The 19,422-nt window shown below is 47.6% G+C and overlaps 1 protein-coding gene across 1 annotated transcript in view; it reads left to right on the top strand.

The window, feature by feature from the left end:
• Positions 1-19,422, top strand: part of LOC103269576 (endonuclease/exonuclease/phosphatase family domain-containing protein 1-like) — an 88,501-nt gene that overhangs the window by 54,663 nt on the left and 14,416 nt on the right. The window contains exons 4-5 of the mRNA XM_008067144.1: positions 12,560-12,670; positions 17,467-17,601. Coding sequence (XP_008065335.1) covers positions 12,560-12,670; positions 17,467-17,601 — 246 coding nt within the window. The remainder of the gene's footprint in view (positions 1-12,559; positions 12,671-17,466; positions 17,602-19,422) is intronic.

The following is a 19,422-nucleotide window of genomic DNA, read 5'->3' as shown; positions in this document are numbered from 1 at the left end:
AAGGGTTGGACCGGGAAGAGAAGGCTGGACAGGTACTGGGGTTTTGCCTGAATCCCAGCATTTGCACCAGCTCCTGGAGGAACATTAGGGCCTTTCCCCCTTGGTTCCACATCGTGAGACTGCAGTTTTGTCTTACAATAGCTGAACTCCATCCATCAGGCAAGCTTTGTCTTCCCTTCCTCTCTTCACTTGCCTAAAACCCCTATCTTTTTGGTCCACCCTCAATTGCCTCTCTTATCAGCAAATGTTAACAATGAGTTGATACTGAGAAGACTTTCAGTTCACTTGTGAGTATTCATATAGTTTATTCACCTGATTGGAGAATAAATTACTGGACATTTGTTCATTTTGTGTCTCTCTACTCACCCACTTGCTCTATGTAGATATACTTGTGAATATGAGAGGAAGAAGTAGTCAGTAATTTTATGCTTTATTTCAAGATGTGGCAGCATCTAGGCTCAGTGGGCTCATGCCTATAATCCCAGCACTTGAGGAGGCCAAGGAAGGAAAATTGCTTGAGCCCAGGAGTTTGAGACCAGTCTGGACAACATAGTGAGACCTTGTCTCTACAAAAAAATTGAAAAACTAGGTAGGCATGGTGGCATGCACCTGTAGTCCCAGCTACTCAGAAGACTGAGGAGGGAGGATTGCTTGGGCCTGGGAATTTGAGGCTGCAGTGAGCCATGATTGTGTCACTGCATTCCAACCTGGGTAACAGAGTGAGACCCTGACTCAAAAAAAAAAAAAAGGAAAAGAGATGTGGCAGGGACACATTTTGATGGTTTTGGTGCTTAATTTATTTGGTAACCGCTGGTAACTACACTTAAATCAGCTTTTATCTATGAAAAAATTATATACATATATATGTATATGTATATATAACATGTGTATGTGTTTGTGAGAAGGAGAGATCTCTATATGGATAAAGTTCACACCAGTTCATGGGTATTTATGCTATGACTAGAAAAGTGAAATTTCTAAAAAGTTTGAAAGCAGGGAAAAAAGTTAAAACATACAACATAATAATTTGGTGTCCCTAATTTCATTTTTGTCTCAACCCCTCATTAATATTGTTACCAGAGTAACCTTTCTGAAACTCAGGTTTGATCCTATTACTCCCTCCTTAGAGTTGCTTACTAGGGAATCTCAGCACACAGTGGGGCCATGATGATAGATGTGGATTTGGCCACTAACTCTCTAGGTGACCTTAAACCTGTTACTTAACCCCTTCAGCCCTGCATTCCTCATCTGTGGAGTGAAGATGGTAATACCACCCCTCAGAGCTGTGACATGGATCACATCATGCCATGAATGTAGAGAGCCTGCAGCACTTGGCACGTAGGAGCATTCTAGTAAATTCAAGCTGCTATAGTTCCAAGTCAAGAATAGGAACCACTCTTGCCTTATGGTACACTGTCATGACATCCATGATATGGCACTTGCCTGGTATTCAGTTTGATTTTTGTAACCTGTCTCTTCTCCTTGCAACCCCATTTGCTTTTGCTGCATCTACTCCCTGTATGTTGGAAAGATCCAGAACTAATGCCAGGCAGTTTGGCTATTTTTAAGTGCCTCCAGCCAAAAATTTAATGGGAAGGGGATTTGGCTTTCCATTTCTCCCATTAGCACAGAAAAAATTAAGAACCAGTGAGTCTCAGGAAGCTTCCCAAAATGAGAATGCTATTTCGTGAACCACCACCTCTAGTTCTTGCTGCCATGGAGTGCTGGGAGGAAAAAATTGCAGGTCTCTCTGTCCCTTGCTGCCATAGAACAGTCAAATCTATGTGGTTTGCCTTGAAATAAAATAGGAAATATGCAGGCCTTAAAGACTAGTATTTGGCATAATGCAAATCAAAATAAAATAAGTCATGAATCGGTAGTACTTTCACCCACAACTTTGAAGTCTTTATTTTTATGATTATTGCTGCTGAAGAAAGCAGGCAGCATAAACACCACTTAGGATAGTTGAAGGCCGGCGTTGCGTAAGAAAAATGGCAACCAGAGCAATTTCCCTGAGGCCCCATAAGTACTAATTCTGCTTAATGTGACAATTCCCAAATAACTCTGGGTTCTTTACAGAAATTTGTGTGGGAAGTTCTGGGAGCCTTGCAGTCTGGAGCCAGTCTAAGAGTGAACTAGTTGTCAGTGTTTGCAGCCTGAGAAAATGTGTCCCTGGAGTTTAAAAAATATGTGGGTATTCACATAAGCGGTTAAGGATTGAGAGCTAATGTAAACTGCCAGCTTGGTTCCACTCCTAAACAATCTTTGGATTTAAGTGCCTAAATAGCAATTGATCTTTCCTTTTTTGTTGGCCTTCTCTCTCCTCCGTCTTCCTTCTTCTGTCCCTCTCCTTTCTGTTGCCATATCTAACTTCTGACACCTTGGAGGGTACAAATGCTCTTATTAATCAGTTGTGTTGTGAGGTGGTTTGTTCAGGTTCAGAGATAGTCTCTCCCCTGTGTCTGTCTTGCCGATTCTTTGAGCCCGTTGACCTGAAAACATGAAAGAGGGAAGAAGACTAGAAAGGGAAGAGCTGTGGTTGGCTTAATCAACATAGTTTGTCTTGGGACTTAAGTTATCATCATCTTACAAGCTTGGGGCGGATGCCTTTTTCTTACAAGCTAATCTTTGTAATATACACGGCTGATATTTCCTGGTGAGTCTTGGGTTCAGCATTTCAGTAGGAAGTTCCAGATGAAACTCTGCATTCTCAGCCTTCATTGTTGGCGTGTAAATATCTGATGATGTAAAACCTTAGAATCTGTGGAATGGCATGATGGGTGCAAACCACAGCATGGGCCGTCCCGGTGCTTCCTCTCTAACTTGGGGTTTTCTTTGCTCTGCCTGCAACTTTCCTAGTCTCTCCTGAAATAGCCACAAGATCCTCCAAACTCACTGCTATTTTCAGACCTGCTTCCACTTAGAATAATTAGTTTCAATCATTACATGTTTAGCGCCTGATTTGAAAAGAAGTGCTTATTTTATTTGCCCTAAAACTGTCTGTTTTGAGCTTAAAAGAGCCAATATTCCTAGAACTACTTCCCACCTAGGTGCTTAGTAACCACATGTAGAGAGAACCCTTAAATCCTCCTGGGCTAGTGGCAGCTTCCCCAGGTTGGGGCATGGGCCTCTGTCTCCCTCGCTGACAAGGGCTTCAAGAGGGGTGGCCAGTCGACTTAACACCTACAGCCTAGACAGCACCTGGTGCATACTAAATCCTCAGCTTATACAGTGAAAGAGTGGTTCCTCTGTGTTATCTTCGACATCTAACCCATCACCCAAGTCTTTTTTGTAAATTATTAAGGAATAATTCAAACAACATAAAATTAACCATCTTAAAGGGTACAGTTCTGTGGTATTTAGTATAGTCCCTATGTGTGAACCATCACTTCGATCTAGGTCCAAGACTTTGTCATCATCCAAAAAGGAAACCTCATACCTATTAAGAAGTCACGCCCCATCCCCCTCACCACCAGCTCCTGGCAGCATGGCAGCTAAAGCTTTTTGTTTTTGTTTTTGTTTTTTTCAGTTGGAGTGTCACTCTGACGCCCAGGCTGGAGTGCAGGGGCACACTCACAACCACCACAGCCTTGACCTACTGGGCTCAGGCGATCCTTCCGCCTCAGCCTTCCAAGTAGCTGGAACTACAGGCGGGTACCACTACACCCAGCTAATTTTTCTTGTGATTTATTGTAGAGACAAGTTCTCACCAGTTGCCCAGGCTGGTCTCAAACCCCTGAGCTCAGGCAATCCTCTCTCCTCGGCCTCCCAAAGTGCTGGGATTACAGACTTGAGCCATCAGCAGCTATTATTGCTATCTTGGTAGGTGACTTCAGGATGTTTATAGTGAAATGAAAAGGCAGAAATTCCTCTGAGCCAATGAAGGGGTTGGCCTGCTGAGCAGTAACACATTAGATGGCCCACAAAGTGATTTTTAGAAGAGTTTGTAAATAACGTGACACAACATAAGTGGGAAAAGCAGAACACAAATGTGTGTGTGTGTATGAATAGACAGATAAGATATATTTATAAAATGCATAGGAAATAGCCTAGAAGGTATTCCACCAAAAAGATGAGTAGTGGTGGTCTTTGTACAATGGTATTATTTGTTTCTGATTCTCTGCTTTATAAATTATCCTGAGCATATGTTTATTTACAGCAGGACAAAGCCTGAATTTAAAGGGGAAGAAAAAAGCCCACAAAATCACTATTGAAGTCTTAACTCCCATCTGGGATTAAGAGTCTTAGCATCCAAAGGTCTTTGGAGAAGAAAAGGACCTTTGAGAATGTTTCTAAAGGGCAAAAGTGGAGATGGAGATGACACTGGTGACGATGGTGGCCGTGAGGAAGTGCAGAATCCCTAAGGAATGTTTGTATGCCCCACGTCTCCCTCCCAGTTCTCAACTTCACTTCAGCCACCACCAACTCCCCATCTGCCTCTTACTCTCAATTTTACAATTGCCCTTGCAAAAGTCATATTTTTAAATTGCTCTTAAGGGCTTTTTTTCGGTGCCCCCTTTGCTTATATGTAACTGTCTTCTTCGGGAACCATATAATTGGCATCTTTGGAGTACACGGAACGGCTAACAAAACTAGCAGGCGCTGGTGACAGGAGTACATATGGGTGTCACTTCCCATGGTTCTGTAAAAGCAGCTAATAATTAGCTGGTTGTGGGGGCTGAGGGAATGTCTCCTTGTTTGCTTTCCAACTTCCCCTGCATGATAAGAATGTTTAAACAAGGATGAACTGTCATCTAGAATTCTCTCTGGCCCCTGTGGAAAAAGTGTGCTGAGGAGCTGCCCCGGAAGTGGTGTGGCCATGGAGGGGCTGGAAGCCCTTTGCTTCTCTTGACAATGAGGGGTGAGGCCTGAGCTTTTAGAGCAGGGCCTCCTTGGGAAGCTCTGAAGCCTGGGTGTGTGGCCCCAAGTGGCATGGCCTGCCATTCCCTGGTGAAAGGCTGTCTGATGTGCCAGCCTCCCTATGAAAGCTGTGTCATGGGGCCTGTGCTCCCTGAGGCATTGATGACGAAACTGGCCTCAGCAGCATGGTGGCCATGTAGGTTTTAGCTCTGGAGAACTCACAAGTTAGAATGCACCTGTGCTCACCTGTGCATATGTGTATGTGCGCCCGCATCCACATACCATCTCTGTGGGTCAGTTGATCTGTGCTTTCTGAGCGCATTTGAGCATTAGAATTGGCCACACCTGGGTTTTCATCCTGCCTGCCCCACTTGCTGGCAGCGAGTGGGTCAGCCGTGTCATGTTTCTGAGCCCCAGTTTCCTCACATGTCAAAGGGGAGTATTATTACCTACCTCAGGGGGTTGTCATTAGGACGGAATGAGATACTGTGTGAGAAGTGTCTGCCGTATACTTGGCACTTAGTAAATGTTCGTTCCTTTTCTCTCCTCCTCTTGGCTCTGTTTTTGCAGAATTCAGAAGCTAACCTGGTTGTAGATTGTTGGCCACCTGGGTCTTCTTACCATTGTTGGATTTACCCACTGAGGATTACTCCCTTTTAAAAGCAAGCTCTTAATCCAGCAGTTTAGCAAGGGATCTAAGGTGGAGCTAGGGGCCATTGAGGAAAGCTGATGCCGTGTTGTGAAGGGTGGACCTACACTCCTTGACTGGGGGAACTAAGCCTTTGGAAGGTTAACCCGAAGTCCTGTCAATGCTGTCAGCTTTTTTGTGGAGGTCACACAGAGATGATCAGGGAAAAGGAGCGAGAAAAGAGATTTAATGTTTATGAGAATCTTATATTCCCTCTCCCAGTTGTCCACTTACCCATCCCTCCTGCCTTTCTTGTCTCCACCCTCTCCTCCTAGACTTCTAGAATCTTACAGTTTTAGAACTGGAAGGGCCCTGGGGCAGGATCATTATCTCCCATCCCTCCACTTTACAGATGGGGAGACTGAGGCTCAGAGATATCTCGTGATGTACACAGAGTCCCAAAGTTCCTTCATGCTCCTCTCCTTCCTGCCCATAAAGGTGGCTCTCTGAGGCCACTTCAACACTGCGAGGAAACAAGTCCAGTTCTTTCTTTTGGTATTGGAAAAGAATTACTGTTCTCTGAACCACCAAGAGAACAACCTTTCTTTTCTCCTTCCATGGCTCCTGGCCTCTAGGGATGGATCCTAGAGGCAGCACTGTAGCAGTCTTGTTGAGGGCTTAAAGTGGCTTTGGAGCCCCAAGACATGTTACCCTCTGCTCCACCTTGGACCTGTCCCCTCTGGGATGTGTCCCTAAGCCTGGTCCTGGCTCTGCGGGAACACAGCTCTTCTCTTTCAAGGGCATAAGCCCTTCCATAAAAACTGAGGGAGAAAGGAGGTGGAAATGTTATGCTTTTGCTTTGCGTCCTTGTTACACGCTGTGTATGAGCCCATCTCTGCCCAGAGGAGAGCCAGGGTCTGTACGGCTGCTAATAACCATAACAGCACTTAGCGTTCAGTAGACCTGAGCAGAGTAAGTAGATGTCTGTCCTCTAGGCCATATGGCCTTTCAAAATGTCAATATCTTAGCAATGTTTGGTGGCTCATGCCTGTAATTTCTTTGGGAGGCCAAGGCAGGAGGATCACTTGAGGCCAGGAGTTCAAGTTCAGCCTAGGCAACATAGCCAGACCTGGTCTCTACAAAAATTCAGAAAAGCAGTAGTAGTAGTCCCAGCTGCTTGGGAGGCTGAGGCAGAAGGATCTCCTGTGGTCATGAGGTCAAGGCTGCAGTGAGTTGTGATCATGCTATGGCACTCTAGCCTGGGTGACAGAGTGAGACCCCCAACTCAAAAAAAAAAAAATCAACATCCCAGAAAAACTTTGTAATAGACTTATTTGTTATATGTAGAAGACCAAACATGGTTAATATTTAGTTTACTCTTAGGTGTAATTTGGCTTTTGCCAATTACTCAGTTTTCTTGCAGAGTACATTGACGTTTGTTAATGACCTTAACCGTTCCTTGGTTCCACCCTCCATGTGATCATGTACAGATATCCACAGGTGTAGTGGTTTCTTATCTTGGCTGTAACATTCTCATGCTTAAAGATCCTGGCAAAAAATCCTTGCTAACTGTTAAGATTTCTAAAAATATCACCTCCGTCATTTGCCCTGTTTTCTACCATATTCAAATGAAATTTCAGTCTCTTGACCTTGCGTGACCTAAAATGAGGACTTTTTTATTATGAAAATTTATCTTTTTTAACTCACCTGTGCTTCCTCATCCACCAAAATAGATTGCATTTTTCATAGCTGCTGCTGAGAGCACAGAGGAAATTGGTTGTTGCCATGTGGAAAACTCATTGTCAAAGGGAAGTCACGTCCAGAATCAGAAAAGCAAGTGAAATACCCAACCCAAGGAAGCAGCTTCATCTGGAAACCTGGCCCAGAGGGTAAAGTGAAAACATGCCCTCCCCACCCATCCAAGAAGCGGGATGAGGAAGGCCATTTAGAGTTCACTTTAAAGTGCCTACCCATGCCCTTTTCATTTATTTATTTATTTTTTGCATCAGGATCTCACTCCATCACCCAGGTTGGAGTGCAGTAGCACCATCACAGCTGACCACAGCCTCGACCACTATGCCTATTTTTATTATTTGTATACAAGGTCTCACTATGTTGCCTAGGCTTGTCTCAAGCTCCTGGGCTCAAGCAGTCCTCCCACCTCAGCCTCCCAAAGTGCTGGGATTATAGGTGTGAGCCACCACACCTGGCTTAAAGTGCCTACCCATACTCTTGAAATTCTGTCTTCAGCTAACTGTGGGGCACAATTAGCAATGCATCTTTATACATTGCCCACAGACCTCTCCCCCCCGCCCCCCAGTGTCATCTTAACTTCACTGGAAGGGGAAGACCAAAGGACATCTAAGCTTGGTGGTGGCTGGACAGGCCACCAAATGGAGTTGAAACACCTTTGTCATTTGTATTTCCCAATCAGTGCCAGATGAATTAAGAAATATTCTTTTCAGAAAGACGAGGGGGGTCAAAATTTTAAAAAGTCCAGAGGTCCACAAGAAAAACCTGTTGGTTTCATGCCTTAGAACCCTGTACGACTGCAGAGATTAGCAGTCAATTGATCTGGGGCTGCCCATCCCAAGGTCAAAGCCAAAGTCATCTTTTAGGACTTGGGACCAGCACCATTGGACATGTTGTAGATCAGAGTTAAAATGTATGACTTTGAGGGTCCTCATTGCTGATCCCAAGGGTAGGTGGGAATCAACTATTCTCTCTTCTGGCCAGCAGGTTGAGGGGCAGGTGCTGAGCAGTGACTATTTCACCCTGCTGGGTCTGATGCTAGAGAAGCGAGTGGAACCCATGGTAGCTCTTGTAACTCATTCCAGGAGAGAGAAGCAATAGGTAAGATCTCCAGAAGAGATCTCTTTCATTCGTGCATTAAAATTCATTCAAATGCCTGTTGCATGCCTACAGTGTGGCGTGCTGAGGCCAGGCTCAGAATGTTACCACATGGATTATCTTGCAAGGTTACCTGTGAGGAGCCATGAGTCAGAGGCTTTCAGTGGGAAGTGGGAGGAGCCAAAATGGTACTCGGTTTGTTTTGAATAGTAAAAGCTGTTTTTCCAGACCACAGGTATTGAAACTAGGAGAGCTGAGGACTAAAGCAGCAATCGCCTTATCTTGTCTAAGCTTCTCAAATTTTAATTTAGAATTGCTTGGGGAACTTGTTAGGAGGCAAATCTTGGCCCTAACCTCAGAGATTCCAACTCAGTCAGTCAGGAAGGGGGTCCACTAATCTAAGGTTTTAAAAACAAGACCCAAGCTGGGAGTGGTGGTGGCTTATGCCTGTAATCCCAGCACTTTAGGAGGCTGAGCCCAAAGGGTTGCTGGAGCCCAGGAATTCTAGACCAGCTTGGGCAACATAGTGAGACCCCCCCCCTCTCAAAATAAAAGAACCAGCATAATTCTCATGGGGGGAGGGGATGAGTTAGCCACTGGGGTTCTAGAAACCTGGGCAGTGGTAGGGTGACTGTGTTTGGGTCTGCAGATCAGAATGACCTGGGAGACTTTGTCAGATAATACACCCTTTCTCCGTTTCATTTGGACCCTTTCTGCCCTGGTGAGACAACTTATGAGAGTATTATTTCTTCCTTCTGTGGTTGAAGCAGAAAAGTTGAGAACCAGCTGCTCTAAATAAGACAATTGAAGACAAAGTTCAGATTGAAGGCTCTCAGAATGCTTTTGTTTTTCTTTGAAATTTTGGGAGAAAGGATCTAAAGAATCAGTGGGCAGGGGCCGGTCCCAACCCTTTTCGAACCTGGCCTGCTCCACCTGTTCCACCTGGGAGGGCCAAGAAGCAGAGCGGCAGAAGCCAGCCCTAGGGGCAGATCTTCCCGCAAACACAGGGGTGTCCCCAAAGGCTGGTGCTCTCTAATCTACCTAGTTGGCTGATCACCTGGGGTAGGGGAGCTTTCTAAAAATAGAGCTTCCTGGGGTGCATCCTAAGAGATTCTGATGAGCAGTCAGGTTCAGGACCCCCCTGCGTGGAGAGCAGTAAAGCGCCAGATGGGCATTGGAGAGCTGCTCTGTTTCCAATGATTCTTGGATTCAGCCCTAATGATCACTCAGCAAGCAAATGATTCCCGGCAGGAAATTGGACCCTTCGTGAAGTGTGTTTCCTCGCTGGATCCCTAAAATTGTAGTCGATAAATGCCGGCTGCATTCTCCAAAGTGTTTTATTTCCCAACCGAGGATGGCCTCCAGCCAGGAACATCAGGTCAAGAAGATTTATCCAAGGTGAAACCTCTACCCTCTTCACCCTCCCCGCCATCCCCATCAGAAATGACACTTTCCACAGCCACTCTGCACTGGGCAGGGCTGTAAGTGGAACTCCTAAAAGTCACTGATGGCCAGATTCCAGAGAGAACACTTCCCAAACAAACTCCACAGCGTAGAGCTTATCTGTATGCAAGAAGTTAGGTGAAAATGGAGGTAGTTTCTTAGATAATAGCCCCAAGAGAAGCCCCCCTCCCCTTTGTGTGTGAAACCATGGTCTTCCCTTGAGTTTTATGATGCTTGAAGCTTCACTGGGTGCTAGGCTCTGTGCCAAGTGGGGATCTGTAAAGGTAACCCAGGTACACTCCCTGCCCTCAGAGTCCACTAGTGAAGGACAAATGTGTAAATGACTGACTATAAGAGCAGCATAACTCCTAGAACAGTCTGTGTCTAGAGTAGACATCTCAGCACTCTCTGTACCCTTGCTTGGTTGCATTTTCTCCGTGGCACTTATCACTCTAGAAATGACTGGCTGAGTACTTGCTTGTGCCTCCAATTCCCTCTTACGCAGTAAGCAATGTGAGGGCAAAGACTAGATCTTTAGCCCGGGGTCCCCAATCCCTGGGCTGCAGGCCAGTTCCAGTCTGTGGCCTGTTAGGAACCAGGCCACACAGCAGGAGGTGAGCGGTAGCTGGAGCTCTGTCTCCTGTCAGGTCAGCAGAGGCATTATATTCTCATAGGAGTGCAAACCCTATTGTGAATTGCACATGCAAGGAATCTAGGTTGCATTCTCCCTGTGGGACTTTAACACCTGATAACATGCCCTCCACCCCGTCTGTGGGAAAATTGTCTTCCACAAAACCGGTCCCTGATACCAAAAAGGTTGGGAACCACTGCCATAGACCCTGACCTCTCCCAGCTGTTAGAAGTGGGTCGCCCAGAAAGGCATGAGAGCAGCTCTCTGCAACTGAACATTCAGAGGCAGCTGCCGGCTAAAGGCTCTCTCCCACACCCTGCCAGAATCTGGGGCAGATGCTTAGGGAGGACCTGGGCAGCAGTAGTGCTTTCAAACCTTAGCAAGCATGAGAATCCCCCAGAAGACTTGTGAAACACAGATTGCTGGGCCCAACCCAGAGTTCCTGATCCAGTAGCAGGTCTAGGATGGAGCCAGAGAATTTCTAACAAGATCCCAGCTGATGCTGATGCAACTGGTCCCACACTTTGAGAACCACAGGGATGGTACATGAGCATGGCCATGACAGTGAAACTAGTAGCTAACTGCAGGCAGGATTCAGTGACAGAGAGGCTTCTTAGCCGCTTAGCCAGTGACCCTGATGAGAGGAGACAGGACTCTGAAACAGGCCCCAGCAGGGAGACTGGAGAACAGAAGGGAACGCATTCCAGACATGTGCAACAGCAGAATATGTGGCCTGGTAGGAGGAAAGGAGGGAGTCAGAGCAGCTGGAAGGATGTAAATGCCATGCACCAAGACGGGCACAGGGTGGGGGAGGGGAATAGCGTGTACCTTTTGGGACCTGCTGATTTGAGGTGCTAAGCAGACCTTCAGATGGACATGTTAAGGAAGCTGTCAGAAACACAATTCAAAATGCAGGAGAGAAATCTGAGCGACAGGTAATCATACTGAGGTCTTCCAGACAGAGGCGTAAGCTGACACTGTGGGGTGAAATAAAATTCATTAAGGGGAGAATGTGGCAATGTGCTCAGGAGACCAAGAGGCTCTCACTCTTGGGGGTGGCCAGAAGAAGAAACAAGTGGAGCAATCTGACACACATGAAAGGATAAGATGTGACCCAGGAAGGTCAGTGCCAGATGTTTGGAGTGTCTCAAAAACTGGGTCAATCAGGAATTTGAGACCAGCCTAGGCAGCATAGCAAGACCTCAGCTCTACAAAAAAAAGAATTAAAAAATCAGCAGGACATGGTGGCACACACCTGTAGTCCTAGCTACATGGGATGTTGAGGTGAAAGAATCACCAGAACCCAGGAGGTCAAGGCTGTGATGAGCCATGATTGTGCCACTGCACTCCAACCTGGGCAACACAGTGAGACCCCAACTTAGAAAAAAAAAGAAAGAAAAGAAAACTGGACTAAACTCTGACGACCTTGAGGACCCCTTGAAAGGACCTACCCAAGAAGTGGAGTTGTGTTTGAGGCATGAGTTAGAGGAGCCGGTCTCCATACTTTGAAGTCAATCCTTTTTGCATTCCTCATTCTACTTGGTGCAATTTTACTTTGCCTCCGTCAGTGCTAGTCACCTTCAGTCTGCATTGGCAGAAGATGTCAGCAAAGAAATGTGCACACTCCATACACATGCATGGGTGTGGTCACCATTCATGACAGAAGGAAGCCAAGGGGAGCACTATGGTGGCTCACGTTGAGGCTTGGGCATCATTTTTTGCCTCTCCAAGCTAAACCCCATGGTAGAAAGACACCATGTATTCATCTTTTTTCCTCTTTATATTTGACACTGATCAGATCCTCCTGGGACCCTGAACCCACTGCTTTTGTAAGGATAAAACAAAGATTCTGACAGTTGGTTTTTTTGGAACTGTTTGAGTAAGAATGCTACAAAGGGACTCCATTTCTATGAACTGAGAGTCCCCAGGTGATAATTTGGTGTTCCAAAGAAGGGCAGTTCGCTTTGTGATTCGTTTGGTCACCTGGGTCTTGCAAACCCTGGTGTTTGAGAACACAGGATGCAGTTGGACATGTCATTGAACAGGGTTGAGGATGGAGCATCACGCAGCGCCTGGCTTCTCCTGCCGCCACCAGCCGGGGCTGCTGCGGGAGCCCACACACACTGACCTGTGCTCTGTCTTTGCAGTTCTGCGCGGAGCTAAACCAGCCAATCCTGCCCAACATCCGCAAGTGGAAGGGGCCCCGGGGATGCTGGAAGGCCATGGTGGCTGAGAAGCCCTCGAGTCAGCTCCAGAAGGTACCTCTATCTGCAAAGCCTGGTGTTTCTCTTCATTTTATTTAAACATACGTTTCCTCTCATCAAGGGCATCTTAAAATTTCCTTTGCCAATATCCTTGATGTGATTTTGTATCTCTGCCCAATTTTCAAGTCTTTGCCATTGATTTAGAATAGCAAAGGTCTCTTTAAATCCCTGCTTCTCGTGTTTAGATCAGGATGGACTCCTACCCAGGTGGAAATGGGAGCTTAGGATGCCAGAAGGAAAGGAGAAATCCTGTCCAGGGCCAAAGCAGCCAATGGGGGTTTCTGTCCTTTGTCCTAATATCCCTCTGCTACAGTTCTGTCCTCTACCAAGTTTGTGAAGAGGCCATTATTCACTGATTGAAAATATCAGATTCACCCTAGTTCATACCTGAAGTACTTGATTTAGTGGTGGAAATTACGCACATAGAAATGTTCTGTTGACATCTTCAGCAGATTTGGACTTTGAATTTTCTTTTTTTTTTTGAATCAGAGTTTCACTCTGTCACCCAGGCTGGAGTACAGTGGCACACTCAACAGCTACCACAGCCTCAACTTGCTGGGCTCAGGTGATCCTTTCGACTCAGCCTTTCGAGTAGCTAGAACTAAGGTGCACGCCACCACACCTGCCTAATTTTTTTATTTATTGTAGAGACGAAGTCTTGCCCAGTTGCCCAGGCTGGTCTCGAACTTCTGGGCTCAGGCAATCCTTTCGCCTCAGCTTCCCAAAGTGCTGGGATTATATGCATGAGCCTATAAGCATGCCCGGCTTGATTTTGAATTTTTTGCATCAGTATTGCCCATCAGGCATAGGTAAATCTCTGCATATATACATGTTCACCCTTACATGTTATATCTAAGACCAGATTTATTCACCTTGGAATGTTTAATATCAGTGGGACCTTAGTTTTTTTTTTTTAAGCCTCCTGATAATTAATCAAGAACTGAAAAATATGACACAATTTTTCTATAATTGCAGGTTTTTTGTCTCTGGTATAGCAAACATGCTTAAAAACACACACAAGTTATACTATGATTGAGATTTATGTTTTGGGCATTTAAAACATAAATGTATGCCCTATTCTCTTTTTAGCTAACTACTGAAAATGGCACATGTAAATCTGATTTCTCTGCGTTTTATGTTTCGGGGTGTGAATAGCTACCACAGCTGACAGTGAGTCAGCACACAGTCCCAGGAGGCTGGAAATAAACTGAATTAGAATGCTTCTAGTCTTCACAACTCTAGCCTTAATCAACATAGAAATAATGATAACAAGGCCACCTTCTTTTTTAATAGCACTTTACATGGATGTAGGTCTCTGAGGGTTCATGAGACTCTCAAAGTTCATTCATTCATTCAATTCATTCAACAAATCATTAAGGAAAGTTACTGTGTACCAGGCACCATGTTCTGTGCCAGACACACATTGGTGGGAAAAACAGACCCAGCAATCCAGCCCTGCATGTTTTTCCTTTTGCAAGACTCAGAGGGGATCCCAACCTGAGCCCGACTTGGCGACTCCCTCAGGGAGCCCACAGCCTGGTAGAGGGACAAGTCAGGTAACCCGACTCCTGGCTAGGGTGTCAAGGCCACTGGAAAACAGCATGAGGTTGTAGAGAGACCGGAGTTCCATCCCTTTAGACCTCTCAGCCTCAATTCCTTCGTCTGTAAAATGGGAGCAGTAGCCCTTCCTTAGCTCACAGGATGGCTACAGAATTTAAAAAGCTAATGTGCGATGGAATGCTTCATTAGCAGAGTGCACACACACACGCACAGAGCACAGGCTGGGGCCTGGTGGGATGTGCAAGAGGCCGTAGGCCAACCAACCTGTGTAGGCCCAAGAGCTCATGCCTGTCTCAGGCTGCAGCTGGCTCCGTGCCTAGCCTGTTGTTACCACGGAGTGTTGTGGGCCCAGCCTGGCCAAATCTCCCCATTTCATTTGTTTTTTTTTTTGAGTTGGAGTCTCACTTTGTCACCCATACTGGAGTACAATGGCACGCTCCTGGCCACCACAGCCTCAACCTGCTGGGCTCAGGTGCTCCTTCCGCCTCAGCCTTCCAAATAGCTGGAACTACAGGCATGTGCCACCACGCCTGACTTTATGGTAGAGATGAGGTCTCACCAAGTTGCCAAGGCTGGTCTCAAACCCATGGGCTCAGGCAGTCCTCTTACCTCAGCCTCCCAAAGTGCTGGAATTATAGGCGTGAGCCACTGTACCCGGCCTAATTTGTTGTTGCTGTTGCCCAGCTGGAGTGCAGTGGCACGCTCACGGCCACTGCAACCTCAACCTGCTGGGCTCAGGCAATCCTTCCACCTCAGCCTTCCAAGTAGCTGGAACTACAGGCGCATGCCACCATGCCCGGCTAATTTTTTTATTTATTGTAGAGAGGAGGTCTGGCCAAGTTGCCCAGGCTGGTCTTGAACTCGTGGGCTCAGGCAATCCTCTCACCTCAGCCTTCCAAAGTGCTAGGATTATAGGAGTGAGCCACTGCGCCTAGCCTTAATTTTTTGATATATTGTAGAGATGAGGTCTCGCCAAGTTGCCTGGGCTGGTCTTGAATCCATGAGCTCAGGCAGTCCTTTGACCTCGACTTCCCAAAGTGCTAGGATTATTTCCCGTTTCATTTTAATGAGAAATTTCCTGAATTTTAAACATGGACAGATTATCAAAAAAAATTTTTAAAATACTATGTGAATCAAACAAAATAAGTCTGCAGATCACGATTGTCCACTCTCTATGCTAGACAAACATGAGGACGTGGTGGCAGCCACTGCCATTTTTCCAGTGCCTGAAATTGTGCCCAGGCACCTTTGATTCAGTTCCCTGTCCTCACACCAAAGCTGAGGGGGGATGGAGGGGCAGCTTACAGCTGTGGAGGTGGAAACCCAGTAATATGAAACAATTTGCCCCAACCATTTGTGATGTGAGGTGATGCTGGACCAGAGCCTGGTTCGCTGTCTCTGACTGGAAGGCCCGTGCTCCTCCCGCTGCTGTCCCAAAGGAGAGGGGAACTGAGAAAGACTCCCAGGAGGGGGAAGTGCTGCCAGGACCGTGTTGTGCAGGTGTAGGAAGCAGTGCTGCAAAGGAGGGTGCAGGCCCCACCACGAAGGACTCTTGCTCTGGGGGCAGTAGGGAACCACTGGAGGTTTTAGACAAAAGATGACTTGAGCGAAGCTTTAAGTAGGTTACTCTGGCACCATCACTTGGGAAACGGCAAACAAGGAGAGAATCTTCCAAAGCCAACAGAGCAATCCTATTTACCTGAGGAAACTAGATTTAGAAAAACCCAGTGGCTCACCTGAGGACTCGTGGCTAAGTGACTCAGGTGGGACTGAAACCTTAAGCCAGTACTCAGGAGATCATTTTATTTTTATTTGATTCATCTATTTATCTATATGCTTATTTATTTTTAGAGGCAGTGTCTTTCTCTGTCACCCAGGCTGGAGTACAGTAGCACGAGTATAACTCGCCACATCCTCAACCTCCTGGGCTCGAGCCAGCCTCCCACCTCAGCCACTCAATAGCTGGGACTACAGGCACACGCCACTGGGCTGGTTTCAAACTTCTGGCCTCCTGCTGCCTCAGCCTCCCCAGAGTGCTGGGATTATAGGCGTAAAAACTCAATTAATGTTGGCTGGATGAGCGGAGGTAAGAGCTGACAGTCCTAATGGTTTGGAACTGGTCAAGGATCCTCCCCAGGTGGGGAGCCACCATGCCTGGCCTAGGAGATAATTTTAAAATATAGAAGTTCACAGCATGCAAAACACTATTTCCCCCCTTCATTCCCTCCCTCCTCTCTCCCTCCCTCCCTCATCTTAAAAACATACATGTTTAGATGAGGGCTTGAGCCCGTTAGGTGTTGAGCTGATGCTGGAGACGTGGCGACAGATGGTCAGAAGCAGTGTATCACTGGCCCCTGGGAGGATGAGCTGATGGCCCCAGGCAACAGGTGCTGAGGCAGTGCACTCAGGCCAGCAGAGCCTCCAAAAGCTGGGGTGGTGAGAGGAGGAGAAGCATGTCTTCTTCCACGAGAAATCCCCAGTGGCAGCAGCATGAAGCAGGCAGATTCAGTGCAGCCTCTCTGATTGCCAGAGCCTGCAGGGGTTTAGCACCAGGCCTGGGACTCTGCCCCATGCCACCCTGTAGCCTGTCTGCCCACCCCCCCCCCAGCCCTCTGGGCCTCTGACCCTGGTGTCAGATCTCTCTGTGTGGCTCTGTCCACCTGGGGAGGATCCTTGACCAGTTCCAAACCATTACGACTGTCAGCTCTTACCTCTGTTCATCCAGCCAATGTTAATTGAGTTTTTGCTAGCTTCCGGGCACCGTATGTTGTAAATTGCAGCTAATTAGTAAGCAAAACTCAACTCTTGGAGTTCCATTTTTTTATTCTCAGCAGTGTCCTCATCTGGCAAATGGGGGTATGAGTGGCTTCCGCATGAGATGTGATGATTCAGATGACTCTGTGCCTGGTTTGGGCTTCCCCCACCTCCCCCACAAAAGAGAAGCAATCACCCAGGTACCCTGGGTGTGTGTGCTCTGGGATTTGCAGTATGTGAAATTATTTTGGAGGGAGGTTAGCTGGGGGACAAGGAAGAGCTCGCTGTGGCTTGGCTTTTGTGATGTGCTTTTGGTTTAGAAACAGTCCCTGTGCAAGTGATCCAGACCCAGAGCAGAGCCCACCGCCTCCCCACAGTCTCTCTGGCCTCTCCTGCCTCCCTTCTGCACTGTGTGGGGCTGCACTGTGTGGCATTGGGACTCTGGCATCAAGACTCTGTCTCCCTCTCCACTGCAGGGGGCCGGGTACTCGGGATTCCTGTGGGACACATCGGCCGGCCTGGAGCTGAGAGACGCCGTCTTGCAGGCGAGCTCACCCAGCAACGGGCACGGGAAGCCTGCAGGCCCCAGCCCATACCTCGCATGGTTCAAGGTACCTGCTCCTCGTTATCTGTGACAGTCCACTTCTTCCTAAAAAGGGACAGAAAGTGTCTATTTGTAAAACCAGGAGTGAGGAAAGCCTCGTCTTTTTGCTTTGGTTTTTGTCTTCAGGGTGGGGTCCACACCTGCTTCTGGGGTGATCTTGGCAGGTGATCTTGTCTGGGCAGGAGTGACAGGGATTTGGGGGGGCTCTCAGCCCTGATAACTCTGATATCTGGGCAGGAGAGGGGGTAAGGAGGGAGATCCAGGCAGCTTCTACACCTGACACATATCAGAATCACCTAGGGAGAGTTTCTTACAATCAAGGATTCCTAGACTCGACTCCAGACATACAGAATTTCTGGGGATGGGACCCTGGACTGTCTGCTTGGTCACAAGTGCCGTCAGTGATTCTTCAGCCCCCTGATTAGCAAAGCTTAGTGTTTGGGAGTGTCTGGGTCCGAGAGCGGCAAAACTGCTCTGAGGAACCCCATTTCCTTGGCTGCCTCTCGGGCCTGATTCCTTTATCACCATGGAGAAGGGGACCATCCAGGGGTCATCCAGGTGTAGGGGAGATTCAGGAGGAGCTTGGGGCAGTGGGCTAGGGGCAGCCCCATCACCAGCATCACCTGCCCACGTGGGAGTCTCTGTCTCACCAGAGTCTGGGAGCAGCTAAGCAAATCATCCAAGGGCCGTCTCTCTCCTTCACTGGTACCCTTGGGAGGTGTTAATGAACCTCAAAATAGTCAGAAGCTGGGCAGCAGGAGGGCAGAGAAGCCAGGGGACAAACAGGTTACCAAGTAGGCAGGCAGTGAACCTGATCCCCAGGGTGCTTAGCTGTAGGATCACAGGTCAGGCAAGCATGGGCCCTTGCCTGGTTCCTTGCTGCAAAGCCCAGCAAGCCCATCCCCTGCCAGACGTGTGAGACCCCCTCCTTTCTGAGTGTCCCAGCACAGTTCTGGAGTCCACGAGTCACTTCCACGCCCAGCATAGTTTATTTCTGACAAGAGATGGGACTAGGGGCAGCCTCTGTGTTAGGGGCTACAAACCCATGCACCACCTCTCACTGCTGCAAGTCGATGGGTGCTCACACACTGAGGTGTCTCTCACACCCTTGTCCATGATGGTATTCTGTCTGCACACATGCACCCAGGGGTGTCTGTGGGTTGTGTACTGATGCCTAAGTCATCCAGGTATCTACTTTAAGCCGCCTGACACCACACTGGGCCCCTTTGTTTTTTTGTTTGTTTGTTTAGTCAAGGTCTCACTCTGTCACCCAGGCTGGAATGCAATAGCACCATCACAGCTCACCGCAACCTCGATCTCCTGGGCTCAGGCGATCCCTCCCACTCAGACTCCTGAATAGCTGGGACTTTAGGCATATGCCACTGCCCAACTAATTAATTTTGTTGTAGAGACGAGGCCTCGCTATGTTGTCTAGGCTGGTCTCCAGCGCCTGGGCTCAAGCTATCCTCCAGCCTCGGCCTCCCAAAGTGTTGGGACTATAGGCACGTGCCACCACGCCTGGCCCTGGGCCCCTTTATTAGATCAAGTAGCTGTTCTGGCTTTGGCCATGCAGGGCTGTCTCCAGAACCAGCCAGTGTCTCTGAAAGGCAGGCTACTTATAACAGGCTAATGAGAAAACACTATTGTGCCATGAGTGATTAGCCCAGATCCTCTAAATAAAGCAGTCCCCTAGACAAGCACTTGGCCTCTTGCACTTCATGTCACATTCTAGTTCAGGCAAGTGGTATGGTCCAGACATGTGGCTTATCTCCTCAGACAGTGTGGACCGCCCACCCCACCACCACCTACCATCCCCCCAACCCACCCC

Source organism: Carlito syrichta, unplaced genomic scaffold, assembly GCF_000164805.1.
Source record: "Carlito syrichta isolate Samal-C Ts95f unplaced genomic scaffold, Tarsius_syrichta-2.0.1 Scaffold309297, whole genome shotgun sequence".
Taxonomy (NCBI): domain Eukaryota; kingdom Metazoa; phylum Chordata; class Mammalia; order Primates; family Tarsiidae; genus Carlito; species Carlito syrichta.
This window is presented reverse-complemented; position numbering and strand designations above follow the sequence as displayed.